This window comes from Pristis pectinata, chromosome 22 (genome assembly GCF_009764475.1).
Source record: "Pristis pectinata isolate sPriPec2 chromosome 22, sPriPec2.1.pri, whole genome shotgun sequence".
In the NCBI taxonomy this organism is placed as follows: domain Eukaryota; kingdom Metazoa; phylum Chordata; class Chondrichthyes; order Rhinopristiformes; family Pristidae; genus Pristis; species Pristis pectinata.
Window position 1 is genome coordinate 2,326,972 of NC_067426.1, and position 16,569 is coordinate 2,343,540.

General features: G+C 46.5%; 1 protein-coding gene across 1 annotated transcript in view; it reads right to left on the bottom strand.

Annotated features, from left to right (window-relative positions):
* The window catches only part of LOC127581680 (digestive cysteine proteinase 2-like), a 34,527-nt gene extending 19,009 nt beyond the window's left edge, over positions 1–15,518 (bottom strand). Inside the window, exons 1-5 of the mRNA XM_052036294.1 lie at positions 15,438–15,518; positions 9,557–9,613; positions 3,405–3,497; positions 1,405–1,577; positions 27–267 (exon numbers count right to left, since the gene is read on the bottom strand). Of these exons, the coding sequence (XP_051892254.1) occupies positions 27–267; positions 1,405–1,577; positions 3,405–3,497; positions 9,557–9,613; positions 15,438–15,477 (604 nt within the window). The 5' untranslated portion in view covers positions 15,478–15,518. The remainder of the gene's footprint in view (positions 1–26; positions 268–1,404; positions 1,578–3,404; positions 3,498–9,556; positions 9,614–15,437) is intronic.
* Positions 15,519–16,569: the final 1,051 nt, after the last annotated feature.

Genomic DNA, 16,569 nt, shown 5'->3' on the forward strand with positions numbered 1-16,569 from the left:
CTATAACTGCCTGCCAGATGTCTTACCTTTAGGAAGCTTGAAAATACTTGGGTCTACATCACGGTCTAAATCTTTGTAGTCTACTTCATATTTATCATAATGAGAGCCAAACAAGGTGTTGTATCCTTTCATTTCATAGTGGACAGGAACGGGACCATCTGTAGAATTGGCAACCCACAAGGCGTAGGTGTTCTTCTTCTTACCCTCCAAAGTAACAGACTGCCACACAGTGCAGGGTCGTCCCTTCCAGTCCTCTTCCTTTAGCAGCTGAAAAGTGAGGAAGTGTGTGTACAGGTGACAGTGAGCTACTGAATTTTAAAAAAATAGCTAAAGACCAGCTGGTCGTCCCCAAAACAGGTACTGTTGGAAATTCACAGGAATGAAAGAGGAAGTTATTTCTGGGGATTCATCCCAGTCAAATGTGCTAAAGACAGTAAAACTCCAATAATCCACTATCCAATTGTTGGAAAATTCCAATGGCTCAATCCCTGGCTCATCTGGCAATGTTTCCCACCCTCTTTAAACTCACTGCTTCACAGAAAAACAATATTACTGTGTAACATCCAAAAAGATAAGATTTCTTTATTAGTCACATGTACATTGAAACACAGTGAAATGCATCTTTTGCGTAGAGTGTTCTGGGGGCAGCCCGCAAGTGTCGCCACGCTTCTGGTGGCAACATAGCATGCCCACAACTTCCTAACCCGTACGTCTTTGGAATGTGGGAGGAAACCGGAGCACCCGGAGGAAACCCACGCAGTCACAGGGAGAACGTACAAACTCCTTACAGACAGCGGCTGGAATTGAACCTGGGTCGCTGGAACTGTAATAGCATTGTGCTAACCGCTACACTATCATGAATTAAAAATAGGCTGGAGTACTTATAACATCCAGTAGTTAAGAAAATCTGTCAGACTGGCACCAAAGCCCTAGTGTGCCGGAAAAGGAGTTTTATCGGATCAGCATCAGCATGTTATACTCAGCTCCCATAATTCATTTAACCGATGTGTACTGCCAACAACCCAGGTAAGAATGTTTCAGGCCAATGACCTTTCATCAGAAATATTAACTATTTTTCTCCATGGACGCTGCTTGATTTGAGGAGTTCCGACACTGTTTCCCAATTTCCACCATCCACTGTGTAGTTTCAGCAGATAGTAACCATCGGTAACACAAACTCCACGCAATAATTGCCACACAGAGCACTCATAAGTCACCAATCCTTTAGGTACCACACTGAACCATTTCCAACAGCATTTATGGCAGTGAATGGAAGTCACATACTCTGGAGGTATTCTGAGGTAAATGCATTGTTAGAAATCATAACAAGAACTTCCCAGCTCTGCCCTCTGTGACTGGCATTTCAATTCATTCTTCAGCTTCCTTTTATAATAGCCTCCTTACCTGAAAACCTTGCAGGTCTGGAAATACAGACTGGGGAAGGATGGGATCATCAACGGTTCCATTCACTTGGAAACATTTGATAACATTTATCTCAGTTTCTGTGGTCTCTGGAGAAATCTTGTAACTTATTCCAGCCGGCTTTGCAAATCCATGCTGTAGGGTTATAACCTGACCTGTTAAATTGGGAGAGAATTTTCATAACCACATAAACCATAACAACCAGGCTAATGCTTACTGACAGCAAAATAGCACGGGCTAATCAGTCTTGGTCCATTATCAATGGGCCTTAAACCACCTTTAAAAAAATTTCTTCCCGCTGTGGCAAGATCCTGAGCCAACACAATCAAAACAGCAATGGAAAGCTGCAATTTAACAAATTATAAAATGTATTATTTTAATCCAAACTCTCACTGACTGAATATCCAAGAGTGGAAACCCACATGACTCAATAATGCATAAAGGGTGTCACTTTTAACACTGTGGTCTCCTTCCTTCCCCACTGCCTTTACTGCACAACATTCTACTGGGTATGAAGGTTATGCCTGGTGGATGTGTTGATCATTGGCTCATCCCTCACTGCAAACTTCAGCTGCCCCGATCAAACCGGGGCAGTACATTTTTCACTGAATTGAAAATGTGATGCCCGTTACTCTGGGTCCCAGTCAGATCAGCCGTGAGCACCTCTTTCGATGTATCTTCCTGCTGTACAAGTCATTGGCAAGGCCAACATTCACAACCCATTCCCGAATCCCTTGAGAAGATGGAGATGAGCTGCCTTAACCACTGCAGCCTCACTGACAAGGATGCTGCAGGATTTGAGGGAAGGAATTCCAGGATTTTGACTGAGCAACAGTGATATATTTTCAAGTCAGAGGAGACACAAGAGACTGCAGCTGCTGAAATCAGCAAAAAAAAACAAGGGTCTAAACCTGAAATGTTGACTGTCCATTTCCCTCTACTGATGCTGCCTGACCCACTGAGTTCCTCCAGTCGTTTGTTTTTAAGCTCTATTTTCAAGTTGAGATGGTGTTCAGCTGGAGGGTTGGGTTGGGGAGGTGGTGCTGCTACATAGACCATGAGAAAAGTATCAAAGCATGGTACTGGGGCTTGTCCTTGTTCTGAGTTGGGGAAGAAGGGGAGATGTTCAGAAGCATCACATCAATGATCAGGGCTGACAATCAGTAAGTGGCATAGTCAGGCATGGGGCAGTTGGTGATAGAAACCTCCAACAGCAGATCACAGGGTTAGGGGATCAGCCCCTTGGTGGGGTGGTGCAAGGGCCCAAAAGGATGAAAGGGACTTACCCTCCCAGTGCAGCACCAGACCAGTAGGGCCAGGTTGTTGTAGGACTGCCCAACGATGGTCATCCCAAGGACAACCCGATTCAAATTCTCCAGGAGAGCTTTAAAAGTGATATCATCCTGTGTACCCCAACGCACAGCTGATTCACGCTAGGTGTCATCCAGTCAAATGTCCAGAGTGACTTGAAACCACCAAGAAATGGTCACTCAGGAAGGGGAAGTCAGGACAACATACACCAGGCCTCATTGAGGGGTCAGCAGTGGAAAGGGTGCGCAGCTTCAAGACGTAAAAATTACTATAAGTTACCGGCAGATAGATAGATAAATAAATAGTGTGAAAGTAGAATAACGAGTCACTTTTATGCCTTGCACTGTACTGCTGCCGCAAAACAACAAATTTCATGACGTGTCAGTGATAATAAACCTGATTATCACGATGCACTTTGGGTAATAGATTTTCAGTCTCGTAATTGTTAAATAATTGAATCTCCATACCGATGTTTCTTAGTCCACAGGGTATCGAGGTAACCTAACTACAATGCTCTCCCAAAACTCTCTTTCGTGAAGCTCACTATTAGCAGAAGCTCAGTCCGAATAAATCTATTAGGGGAAATTCAAACATGAAACAAGCAGGCTTACTTACTCGTTACTTTTCTCAACCTGAATAAGAACAGTACTTGACAGAGAGCACAGCCATACCTTTATAGAACTCAATGCGGCTGACATTGCCGGACAAGTTGTACCAGGCTTCAAATGGTTCTTTAATCTGAGCATACGGTAGTGACAGAATTCCTGCAAGAAATGCAACTTTTAACCACAGGAGAAAAACCGATTTCATTGTCAAAGCAACATCCCACACTGCCCACTTGTGTAACAGATAATGCTGCTGCCTCACAGCTCCAGGGACCTGGGTTCGATCCTGATCTCCGCTGTTGTCCGTGTGGAGTTTCTCATTCCCCCTGTGACCATGGGGGTTTCCTCCCATATCCCAAAGACATGCAGTTGGCAGGTTAATTGGCCACTGAATTTTATCCTCGGAGTGTGGATAAGATGACAAAAGAATTGAAGGAAGTTACTGGGCAAGTGAGAGAATGGCACTGGTGAGATTGCTCTATGGGAGCCATCATGGACCCCTTGCCATCCAATTAAAATTCCAGACTTGGCCTTGGCTCCAAGTTCTGGAATCCCCTTTTTTGTTGCAGTTCCAGCAGCCAGAGCAGCAGAGGAGGAGCCGGCAGCTTCTTTTTTTTTAAGTTGTTTCTGATTGGCTAAGCGCATGGCAACTCAGCCAATAAAAGGCAGGTAGGATGAAGCAGAATGGCCAGTGTAAGAGTGGGGAGCTGAGACTTTGGCTCAAGAGGCTTGGAGGTGGAGGTTCTGTTAAGCTCTCTTTCTTTCTTTATTATTGCACAGGTGGAGCAGTGGGAATGACACCCAGGGCAGTGGCGTACTCCTCTTGCATGATGTGGGAAGTCAGGGAGACCTCCAGTGTCCCTGATGACTACACCTGCGAGAAGTGCATCCGGCTGCAGCTCCTTACACACTGCATTAGGGAACTGGAGCTGGATGACCTTTGGATCATTCAGGAGACTGAGGGGTTGATAGACAGGAGTTACAGGGAAGCAGTCACACCTAGGTTGCAGGAGGCAGGTAGCTGGGTGACCGTTAGGAGTGGGAAAGGGAATAGGCCGTCAGTGCAGGGTACCCCTGTGGTCATTCCCTCAATAACAAGTATATGCTTTTAGATACCGTTGGGGGGGTGGGGGGCGATGACCTACCAGGGGAAAGCCACAGCGGTCAGGTCTCAGGCACTGAGTCTGGCTCTTTGGCTCAGAAGGGAAGGAGGGAGAAGAGGGAAGGGGGGAGAAGAGGCAAGAGGTGGTGACAGGGAATTCATTGGTCAGGGGAGCAGACAGGAGGTTCTGTGGACAAGAACGAGACTCTCGGATGGGATGTTGTCTCCCAGGTACCAGGGTCAGAGATGTCTTGGATCAAGTCCATAGCATTCTTAACAGGGAGGGTGAGCAGCCAGAGGTCGTGGTACATGTTGGTACCAATGACATAGGGAGGAAAAGTGACAAGGTCCTGCAAAGTGAGTTCAGGGAGTTGGGTGCTAATTTATAAGACAGGACCTCCAGGGTGGTGATTGATATTGGTTTATTATTGTCACCTGTACCGAGGTACAGTCAAAAGCTTGTCTTATAAACCGATCGTACAGGTCAATTCATTACACAGTGCAGTTACATTGAGTTAGTACAGAGTGCATTGATGTAGTACAGGTAAAAACAATAACAGTACAGAGTAAAGTGTCACAGCTACAGAGAAAGTGCAGTGCAATAAGGTGCAAGGTCACAGCAAGGTAGATTGTGAGGTCATAGTCCATCTCATTGTATAAGGGAACCGTTCAATAGTCTTATCACAGTGGGGTAGGAGCTGTCCTTAAGTCTGGTGGTATGTGCCCTCAGGCTCCCATATCTTCTACCCGATGGGAGAGGAGAGAGAATGTCCCGGGTGGGTGGGGTCTTTGATTATGCTGGCTGCCACACCAAGACCACGAGAGGTAAAGACAGAGTCCAAGGAGGGGAGGCTGGTGTCCGTGATGAGCTGGGCTGTGTCCACAACTCTCTGCAGCTTCTTGCGGTCTTGGGCAGAGCAGTTGCCGTACCAAGCCGTGATACGTCCAGATAGGATGCTTTCTATGGTGCATCGGTAAAAGTTGGTGAGAGTCAAAGGGGACATGCCAAATTTCTTTAGCCTCCTGAGGAAGTAGAGGTGCTGGTGAGCTTTCTTGGCCGTGGCATCTACGTGATTTGACCAGGACAGGCTGTTGGTGATGTTCACTCCTAGGAACTTGAAGCTCTCAACCCTCTCGACCTCAGCACCATTGATGTAGACAGATGCGTGTACACTGCCCCCTTTCCTGAAGTCAATGACCAGCTCTTTAGTTTTGTTGACATTGAGGGAAAGGTTGTTGTCATGACACCATTCCACTCAGCTCTCTATCTCCTTCCTGGTGATCTCAGGATTGCTACCCGTGCCACATGCTACTGAGGCAAGATAACAGGAAGATGGTTCAGTTTAACACATGGCTAAGCAGATGGTGCAGGAGGGAGGGCTTCGGATTTGTAGATCATTGGGCTCTCTTCCAGAGCAGGTGGAATCTGTACAAACGGGACGATTTGCACCTGAACTGCAGGGGGACCAATATCTTTGGGGGAAGGTTTGCTAGTGATGCTCGGGGGAGGAAGGGTGGAGGGTTTAAACTAGAGTTGCTGGGGGGTGGGAACCAGACTGGCAGGACAGCAAGTAGAGGGGCTGTGGGGAAAGTAGTGTTAAGACTACAAGCAAAGATGGAAACCGAAAGGTTGAGTGTGGTGGGACTAATGTTCTGAGTTGCATCTATTTCAATGCAAGGAGTATTGTAGGTAAGGCAGGTGAACTTAGAGTGTGGATCCATACGTGGAATTATGATGTTGTAGCCATTAGTGAGACTTGGTTGCAGGAGGGGCAGCTCAGTGTTCTGGGGTTCTGTTGTTTTAGACATGATAGAGGTGGAGGCGTTAAAGGGGGAGGGGAGGCATTACTCATCAGGGAAAATGTCACAGTAGTGCTCAGAGGACATACAGGAGGGCTCAACTACTGAAGCAATTTGGGTGGAACTGAGGAATAAAATAGGGACGACCATCTAACCTGCAAGTGAACTTCGAGGTACCTGACAAATCAACACTGGGAAACAAGTCCTATTCAGACAATCGACCCAGACCACAAGATAAAATCATCACCGATCTCATTTCCCTAAACCCAGTCTCTTGATTGTTCAAGAAATCATGTGCTTATTACTAAACTACGACATTAAAGATTAGACTTACTATCACAGTAGTTCCCCTTCCCTCCAGTGTTATTCCTCTGAAGCAAGGAACCCAGTACTGTAAACAGTTTTCTAAGTGACAGGCACCATGACACAAAGATTGGTGGTTCTCTAATGCTGCTACACTGTTGTAGAAATCTAAAGCAGAGTCAGAACTTAAATTGTGCACTAGTGGAGGGATCCTCAAATAAAGCTTTGCATTTGGAAGGAAGTGAACTTATAGATGATCCAAGAAGTTCAGTGGGCCTGGAATACACTCAAGAATGCAGCTGGAACAGTGCACGTAGGCCTGGTGTCTGATTTATTTTTCCCTGGGCAATCTTGTAAATCTCTGATTATTCACTGCTGACAATGGAATATTCAGGATCACATTTAGACTATTGCATTTCGTTGCAACACTTTACAGGGTTGTTTTGAAACAGCTGAAACCATAACAGCCCCTTCTGCAATCTCAGCAGCAAATAGGAATAATGCTGACTGGCAGCTCCTGGGACCAACTCTGCTATTTCGGATCAAGCCTCACATTACTGTTCTGTATGGATCTTGTTCCCACGTCAGGGAAGGTTGGAAGCAAAGCCAGAATAGTATTGGACATTTCTGATTTCAAACTGCTTTAATATCACTCGCTCCTTCTCATCCTACACAGCTAACAAAAAGTACCTGCCACTTCAACTCAAAAGATTACTGCCAGAAAGCAGTTTGATACAGATACTTAGTTCTGATGCAAGGTCTTTGACCTGAAACATTAACTGTTTTTCATTCCACAGATACAGGTGACCGTGTGCTGCACATTCTCTGTAACTGTAACACTATATTCTGCACTGATTTTTCTCCCCGCTCTGGTACCACCTCCATGTATGGAATGATCTGTCTGGATAGCTGCAAAGCTTTTTATTGCATCTCATACATGTGACAATAATAAAGCAATTACCCTGCGTTATAGGGAGGTGGGGGTATGGTTGCGTTCCTAGAAAACGGTCCGCATAATGATTTTCTGTAACGCTGGGCTGAGAGGTGGCAGATGGAGTTCAACTTGGAAAAGTGGACACTTGGATACACTTTGGAAGATCGAATTTGAAGGCAGAATACAAGGATAATGGCAGGACTCTTAGCAGGGATCTTGAGGTCCATGTCCATAGGTCCCTCAAGGTTGCCATGCAGGTCGATAGGGTTGTTAAGAAGGCGTATGGTGTGTTGGCCTTCATTAGGCGGGGCATTGAGTTCAAGAGCCACGAGGTAATGTTGCAGCTATATGAAACTCTGCTTAGACCGCTCTTAGAATATTGAGCTCAATTCTGGTCACCTCATTATAAGGATATGGAAGCTTTAGAGAGGGTGCAAAGGAGATTTACCAGGATGCTGCCTGGATTGGAGAGCATGTCTTATGAGGAAAGGTTGAGCGAGCTAGGGCTTTTCTCTTTGGAGAGGAGGATGAGAGGTGACTTGATAGAGGTGTACAAGATGATAAGAGGCATAGATCAGGTGGGCAGTCAGAGACTTTTTCCCAGGACAAAAATGGCTAACACAAGGGGGGCATAATTTTAAGGTGATTGGAGGAAGGTATAAGGGGGATGTCAGAGGTATGTGTTTTTTTTTACACACAGAGAGTGGTGGGTGCATGGAACGCACTGCTGGCAGAGGTTGTGGGGGCAGATACATTAGGGACATTTAAGAGACTCCTAGATAGCCACATGAATGATAGAGAAATGGAGGGGTGTGTGGGAGGGAAGGGTTAGCTAGATCTTAGAGCAGGATAAAATGTCAGCACAACATCGTGGGCCAAAGGTCCCGTACTGTGCTGTAATGTCCTATGTTCTAAAGCAAAGCAACATCATTGCACATGCCTCAATAAACGCGAGTTGAAAAAAAATTGTATTTATTTACTTCTTTTTCCCCACCCAAATTCCATGTAAGCGAATTTCTCTCAAATTTTTGGGTAGTGATGTGCGAATTCTGTAAGGGCGAATTTCCAGTACCAGAACAAGCTTGCCTGCACTGCCCAACCTGCTGCTTCCAGCATATTGTTTTAATGCAAAGTTCCAACATCTGCAGTTCACTGACAGAGTCTCTGACTCAGTTCTGTCAATTTGCAAATGTCTTACAAGCTTTGCCTGGGTAATCGTTACACATAAAGAAGCCTTGAAATTTCCATTGTGAGTGTTCAAAGAAGACCAAGGCATGTGAAGTGCTTGCAACATGATTGATGCAGATTAACTGGACCCAGTATTCCTTACTGAGATTGTCCAAAAGCCATTGTTTTAAGGAAAATAAAAACAATAGATGGACTGATCAAATATCTGCAAAGTTACACAACAGATCTTATTCAAAGTAGCATTGATATTTTAAAGCTTTCAGTTGGTCCCGTCCTATCATTCCCCAGAAATTTAGCTCATCATCTTACTTGGGTCACTATCAACGCCATAGATAGTGAATCAGAAAAACAATTCCACCCAACTTCATCAAATGTGAAAGGTCATTGTGATGGGAATGTGAAGGTGGCACATGCTGAGCTTTCCATTTATTGTGTTTTACAACACAGAGTGGAAAATTCATCCTGATGTACTTGCACCAAGTGCACACACCACTAGCGGCCACAGCCTGTACCCTCCTGCCCAGCAGCCGTGTGTCATATACCATAAGTAACCAAGGATGAATTACAACTCCAGTGTCACTAAAAAGGTCAATATCCCTCTCATTCTGGGCATTACGTATTGTGGAACGGAATGCTCATTAAAAACTAGTGGTGACCTGACGAGACAATACATTGAGCAACAACACGATTCCCCTGACTTCCTCGATTTAAGATTCAAAGACATTTTTCCAAGTTGCTCCTACACTGTTCTATTTTGCTCCTCACCCCGTAAAGCTTTAGGTAAAAGGCTGCCAAAAATAGGACAATTCACTTAAGCGTTCAGGGTTTCCTTTTTCACATAATGGCACTATATTTGCACAACTCGTCTTACTTAAAAAGCATGCACCGTACCTGAAACATGGTAAATTTCTCCAAATGAAGGAGCTTTCAAAGGCTTGGCATCCAGCACTAGAAAAGAAAATACTTTAGTTAAAAACATACACAACTTTTATAGTGTGATCACCAAATACTTCAGGGTCAGCAGTGGAAAGGGTGAGCAGCTTCAAGTTCCTGGGCATCAGCATCTCAGAGGATCCATCCTGGACCCAATACATTGATGCAATCACGAAGGCGGCACGCCAGTGGCTCTACTTCGTTAGGAGTTTGAGGAGATTTGCTATGTCACCAAAGACTCTTGAAAATTTCTATAGATGTATGGTGGAGAGCATTCTGACTGGTTGCATCACAGCCTGGTATGGATGCTCCAGTCAATGCACAGAATCGCAAGAGGCTGCAGAGGGTTGTAGACTCAGCCAGCTCTATCACGGGCACAACCCTCCCCACCACTGAGGACATCTTCAAGAGGCAGTGCCTCAAGAAGGCGGCATCCATCATTAAGGACCCTCACCAACCAGGACATGCTCTTTTCTTGTAACTACCATTGGGGAGGAGGTACAGGAGCCTGAAGACCCACACTCAATGATTCAGAAACAGTTTCTTCCCCTCCGCCATCAGATTTCTGAACGGTCCACGAACACTGCTTTGTTATTGCTTGTTTTACACTATTTATTTTGTAATTTATAGTCTTTGCACTGTACTGCTGCTGCAAAACAAATTTCACGACACCAGTTGGTGATAATAAACTTGATTCCAATTCCGACACATGCTTGCCTAGAAGTTCTAGCACACCCTCAGCATGATAACAATTAGTTTAGGCTGCTGTCTCACTGCATCAAAATTCTGTCCCCTGGTACTCTTCGCCCGACGTCAGACCTGACTGGGTCTGGAAGGGGAGGGAGAATGGTGGAGCAGACCACGTGGGTGGATGACCAGGTACCATCCAGCTCTGCTGATCGGAGGCTCAGGTGGCCTGGCCAATGGAAAGACCAGCATTGTTGCTGCAAGGTAGAGAGATGAGGGATTGGGAGCATCATCCTGGGCAGGGTGGGACTAAGCTAAATTTCTCACCTTCCTGACAGTCTTCAGATAGGTGATACAGAATCAAGATCATAGTCTCCTGGGACAGGCAACCCCAGGACACTGCTTCCAGGTTACTTTCCACTTGAAATTAAAGAGTGTAAGGAGATTTAGCAGAGGTCAATAAAGCCGTGAAGGGCTTTGGTAGAATAGATAGCCTTTCCACTGGTGGAGGACCACAAAACCAGAGGTCATTGACATCAATTCCCCAGCAAAGCTCCAAAAGGGGGTTCCTTGAGGATTGACATTATGACATGGACACCAGATTTGTGGCGAGGCAGCGGTCGGGAGACTCAACGTGAAAGGCCCAGCTGAATTTCCCCACTGGTGTGATTTGATTTGGAAACACACATAGAAAGAATTTACACTGAGTTAAATCAATTTTCAATTGCATGGCTCTGGAATGAAAACAGCTAACAAAAAATTAGGGTTAATTTCTAGACAGCTGTCTTGGGTTTCTGAATCTCAAGTTCATTAACTGAGCTTTAGCACTGAAATGAAATTACCTTTATTCATTTTACCTTTATGTAATGACTTAACATCATTAAACAGCTAATGAAGTCACACGACTAAATGTTGCATCTGATCAAAAAGCACCAAGAAAAACAAACCAAGCTCCAGAACTCGGTTCCAGACAGACAGAACTGAAATGTAGAAAACCTCTCAATAAATGTACACCTAACCTTAGCTATAGATGGAGCACTCTGATTGCCACGAAGGTCCAGAGGAGGTTTCCTAGATTGGTACCTAGAGTGGTGGTGGTCTGATGAGGAAAGATTGGACAACCCAGGCTTGTTAGGTGCTGAAGCTTAGAAAAGTGAGAGGGTACTTGATCGAAACATGAAAGATCCCCAGGGGTCCTGAGAGGGTGGGCCTGGAGAGGATGTTTCTTGTGGGAGAACCTCCAGTTAGGGATCATTGTTTAAAAATAATGGGTTGTCCATTTTGGGCAGATGAGGCAAAGTATTTTCTCTGAGGACATGAATCTTTGGAACTCTCATCCTCAAAGGGCAGTAGAAACAGATTTTTAATGCAGTAGCAAACAGATTCTTTATAAACAAAGAGGTAAAAGGTTACTGGGGTAAACAGCAATGTGGATTTGAGGTTATAGTCAGCCCAACCACCATCTTGTTAGAGCAGGCTCTAGCTGGCCTCCTCCTGCTCCTAATTCATACACTCGTATGGAGTGGATGCAAAAGGGTTTGGAAGAGGGAAGATATTATTTGGAAAAGGTGGTCAGGTTGGGGCCTCTTTTCTAGCTAAAATCAGTAAATGGAAATAACTGATTACATAGCATCTGTGGAGAGAAACAAGGTTCATGTTTTGATACAGGTGAAATACATTAGCCCCGTTTCTCCCTGCACAGGTCTGCTGCCTTGTACCTCCAGTCTGTTATTTCAAGAGTTCTAAGATCTGCAATATTCTGTGTCACTTTCCACTTAAAAGTAAATGCCAAAAGGAGACTTGGCAAGGTCGATAAAATTATGAAAGGTTTTGAAGAGCAGATGGTGCTTCCACTGGGAGGAAGCAGCAAAACCATAGGTCATCGATCAAACCAGGAATTAGAACATAAACAGCAGAGGAACAGGTTCTTCAGCCCACCATATCTGGGCCGACCACGCTGCCAATATATTCTAATCCAATCTGCCTGCACATGGTCTGTATCCCTCCATTCCCTGCCTCTTCATGTGCCTGTCTAAACGCCTCTTAAATGTTACTGTTGTATCTGCTTCTACCGCCTCCCCGGGAGCATTTTCAACGCACCCACCACTGTGTAAAAAAAACCTCGTACATCTCCTTTAAACTTTCCCTCTCTCACCCTAAACCTATGCCCTCTAGTGTCTGACATTTCCATACTGGGAAAAAAGACTGACAGTCTACCCTATCTATAACTCTCATAATGTTTTTTTTTATATGTATATCTACATCTATATATACACACACACACTTCCCTCAGATTCCACTGCTCCAGAGAAAACAACCTCTCCTTATAGCTCATGCTCTCTAATCCAGGCACCATCCTGGTGAATCTCCTGCACCCTTTCCAAAGCCACCACATCCTTCCTAGATCAGGGCAACCAGAATGCCACACAACAGTCCAAATGTGACCAAACCAAAGTTTCATACAGCTGCAATAGGACTTCCCAACTTTTTTAATTTTTTAAATTTTATTTACAGCGTGGTAACAGGCCCTTCTGGCCCAACGAGTCCGCGCCGCCCATTTTAAACAAAAATTGACCTACCCGTATGTCTTTTAGAACGTGGGAGGAAACCGGAGCACCCGGAGGAAACCCACACAGACACGGGAGAACGTACAAACTCCTTACAGACAGCGACGGGAATCGAACCCCGATCGCTGGCACTATGATAGCGTTATGCTAACCGCTACGCTACTCAATTCAATTCAAAAGAAAAAAACAATTAAGTTTATAAAGAACCTTTACTCTAATAAAGATGAGGAAGAATTTGGACAGATTGGTTTAAAAGCAGTCCAGGGAGCTTTGGACAAGAGGAGAGGCAGCAAGAATGGATCAGGGCAGGAATTTCAGAGCTTTGGCAACTGAAGGCAAGGCCAATACCCAACAGTGGTGAGAACATGGACCTGGTTTTCCATGGGAACAACTGTGGCCATTGGCACAGATATACTTTAGAGGGATAAATCTGAAGGATCTTAGTGGGTTACACTGATGGAGGTAGACAAGGACGGATAGGTAGAGGCTTATATAGAGTCTAACTGCTGACGTGGACTGGTTAGGTCAAATGGCCCCTCCCCCCCCCCCCCCTACTAACCAAAGTACTAATAGCTTTGAAATTCTATTGAAGAATCTTTTTGAAAGAATTATAGCAAACATAATCACATGTATGTTTGCGTAATTCTTTCAAAAGGAAACCAGGAAAATCATGGACATGGAGGTACACTAGGCACCTGACGTTCCTTCTATGTTCTCCAAGCCTCTGACACACTACTACTTAGAGGAAACAGCACAACCAGAGCTGTGTCCAATACACACCTTACTGTCACTTCACGATTTTCACCCAGACCCACAGGTGATGAGGGCTGGCCGTGCAGAAGCAGCCTCTGCTCTGCTCGTGGGGAATGTTTCAGTGTTCAAAGGGGTCAGGTGAGCAGAATCTGGTCCAGCACACTCCCCACCCCAACAAGGACCCTGATCCTTGATTCACACTCATCAGCTGATTCTGGTCTACACATGATAGAGGTGAGAAGAAAGGAGATGATTTTGTTTAAACAAATAATTGAGGGGTCTTTACAGAGATGTTCAGAGGGTGTTCTCTTTGGGGGAGGGGGGGAGGGGGGGGGAGGAGGGGGGGGGAGGGGGGGGGAGGAGGGGGGGGGAGGGGGGGGGAGGGGGGGGGAGGGGGGGGGAGGGGGGGGAGGAGGGGGGGGGAGGGGGGGGGAGGGGGGGAGGAGGGGGGGGGAGGGGGGGAGGAGGGGGGGGGAGGGGGGGAGGAGGGGGGGGGAGGGGGGGAGGAGGGGGGGAGGAGGGGGGGGAGGGGGGGAGGAGGGGGGGGAGGGGGGGAGGAGGGGGGGGAGGGGGGGGGAGGGGGGGAGGAGGGGGATCTACTACAGAAGGAAAGTGGAGGAGGAATTCCTTCTCTCACAGAGTTGGAAAACATTGGTAATCTCCCCCACAAGGCACCATGGAGACTAAATCATTGAACGTACTCATGGTTCAGAGATGGACAGATTGTTTGGACAATAGTGGAGACAGAGGAGGTAGGAAAGAGGAACTGAATTTGACATCAGATAATCTGGCTGAACGGCAGAACAGGCTCAAGGGGCTGTAAACCTTTCCTGTCCGTGTACCTGTCCAAATGTCTTAAATGTTGTAATTGTACCTGCCTCAACCACTTCCTCTGCCAACTCGTTCCACACACCCACCACCCTTTGGGTGAAAAAGTTGTTCCTCAGGTCCCTTTTAAATCTCTCACTTTAAACCTACACCTTCTAGTTTTTGAAAGAGACTGCGTGCATTCACCCTACCTATGCCCCTCATGATTTTATACACCTCTCAGTCTCCTACAATCCAAGGAATTAAGTCCCAGCCTGCCCAACCTCTCTCTATAACACAGGCCCTTGAGTCCTGGCAATCTTTTGTGCACTCTTTCCAGCTTAATGGCATCTTTCCTGTAGGAGGGTGACCAACAGGGTCACAGCCCAGTCAGAATCGACCACTTCCTTCTCTTTTGTTGCTCAGTGGCACTGGCCTTCAGTGCCAGATTCTACCCAGCACTGCAGGGTGAGTGGAGCTCCCTCACAGCCCGGAGTCACTGCCCAGCACCGACCGTGAGCCTCCCTCTCCTCAGCACCTCTGACGATGCACTACCCCCCTCTGCCCAGCACCTCCCAAACTAATTCTGCTCTGCTCTGTGCCATCCCTGCCTCAGATTGGTTTATTGCCACTTACACCAAGGTGCAATGAAATTCCTTGTCCACATGAAGCTCACAGAGTAAACAGTAGACAAGGTAATAATACAATAGATACAACGACGAGCATAAAATAGCAGAAACATTGGGTCAGAAGGCACTGTTGGCCAGCTGGAGGTTCCAGAGGGAACTACTAACCAGCAACTGTGCACAGCAATGCACACCCCCACCTGTCCCCCGCACCCCCTGCCTGATCCCTCCCGCACCTCCAACCTGATCTCCCGCCTGTCCCCCCTGCACCCCCCGCCTGTCCCAAGTTACCTGTCTCCCGCACCTCCTACCTGATCCCCAACCTGTCCCCCCTGCACCCACCGCCTGTCCCCCGGTTACCTGTCCCTCCCTCCCCGGTTACCTGTCCCGTCCCGTTACCTGGCCAGATGCCCAGGAACGCAACAATCCAGCGACACATCCCGCAGCCTCCCCGCTCTCACGTGACTGCCACGACTGTCACTCAATCCACAAGCGGTTTCCAATCCGCTGACCAATCAGCGCGGCGGAAGGCGGGTCCGGCTCCAACAGCCACCAATCAGCGCGGCGGAAGGCGGGGTCCGGCTCCAACAGCGGCCAATCAGCGCGGTGGCCCAGGGCGAATTGCAAAATCTATGTAACCTCTAAATGCAAAACTCATTGACCCCAACGGGATGGGTTTGAGTTAAATAATTGCGCAATAACATGGAAGAATGCAACACTTAAATATTGCTATCAGTAAATATTTAAGTGCTAAAACATTAAATATGACGATTTTAATGCCAAATGCAGGGCTTCCATAACGTTCCCCACTGCAGCGTGGGCACAGTGGTGCAGGGTGCATCGCTGTGCACACTTGCTGGTTAGTAGTTCCTTCCAGAACCCTCAGCTGGCCAACAGTGTCTTCTGACCAATGTTTCTGCTATTTTATGCTCGTCATTGTATCTATTATTACCAAGTCTACTGTTTACTCTGTGAGCTTCATGTGGACAAGGAATTTCATTGGACCCTGGTGGACATGGCAATAAACCAATCTGATGAGTTGTTTGCCTACCATGGCAAAGAAGGTCATTCGGCCCAGTCAGGTCCATACCAGACACCAATCCTATCAATCCCATTTCCTTTCTCCTTGTAGCTCTGCAACTTATTCTCTCACACATGCCCATTAATTTCTCCCTTTTACTCTTTTTGCTTCATACCTACACTGGGGGCGGTCATTAATAGCAGCTAAATAACCTAACAGCACTTTTTTGGGAAGAGACAGAAGCACCCAGGGGAAACCCATGCAGTCACAGGGAGAAAATCCAAACTCAATACAACAGAATCAAACCCTCTCCCTGGAGCTGTAAGGCAGCAGGGCTAATTGCTGTGCCACTGTAAGGTCCACTGAAGTCATGGACCTAAAACATTAACTCATTCTGAATTCCCTCCATGAATCTCTCTGCCTCCCTTTCTCTCTTTCCTGTTTCAGACTCTGCTTAAATCCTCTCTCTTGTGTCAAATGTTTGGTCATCTGCCTCAATAGCTTCCTAAT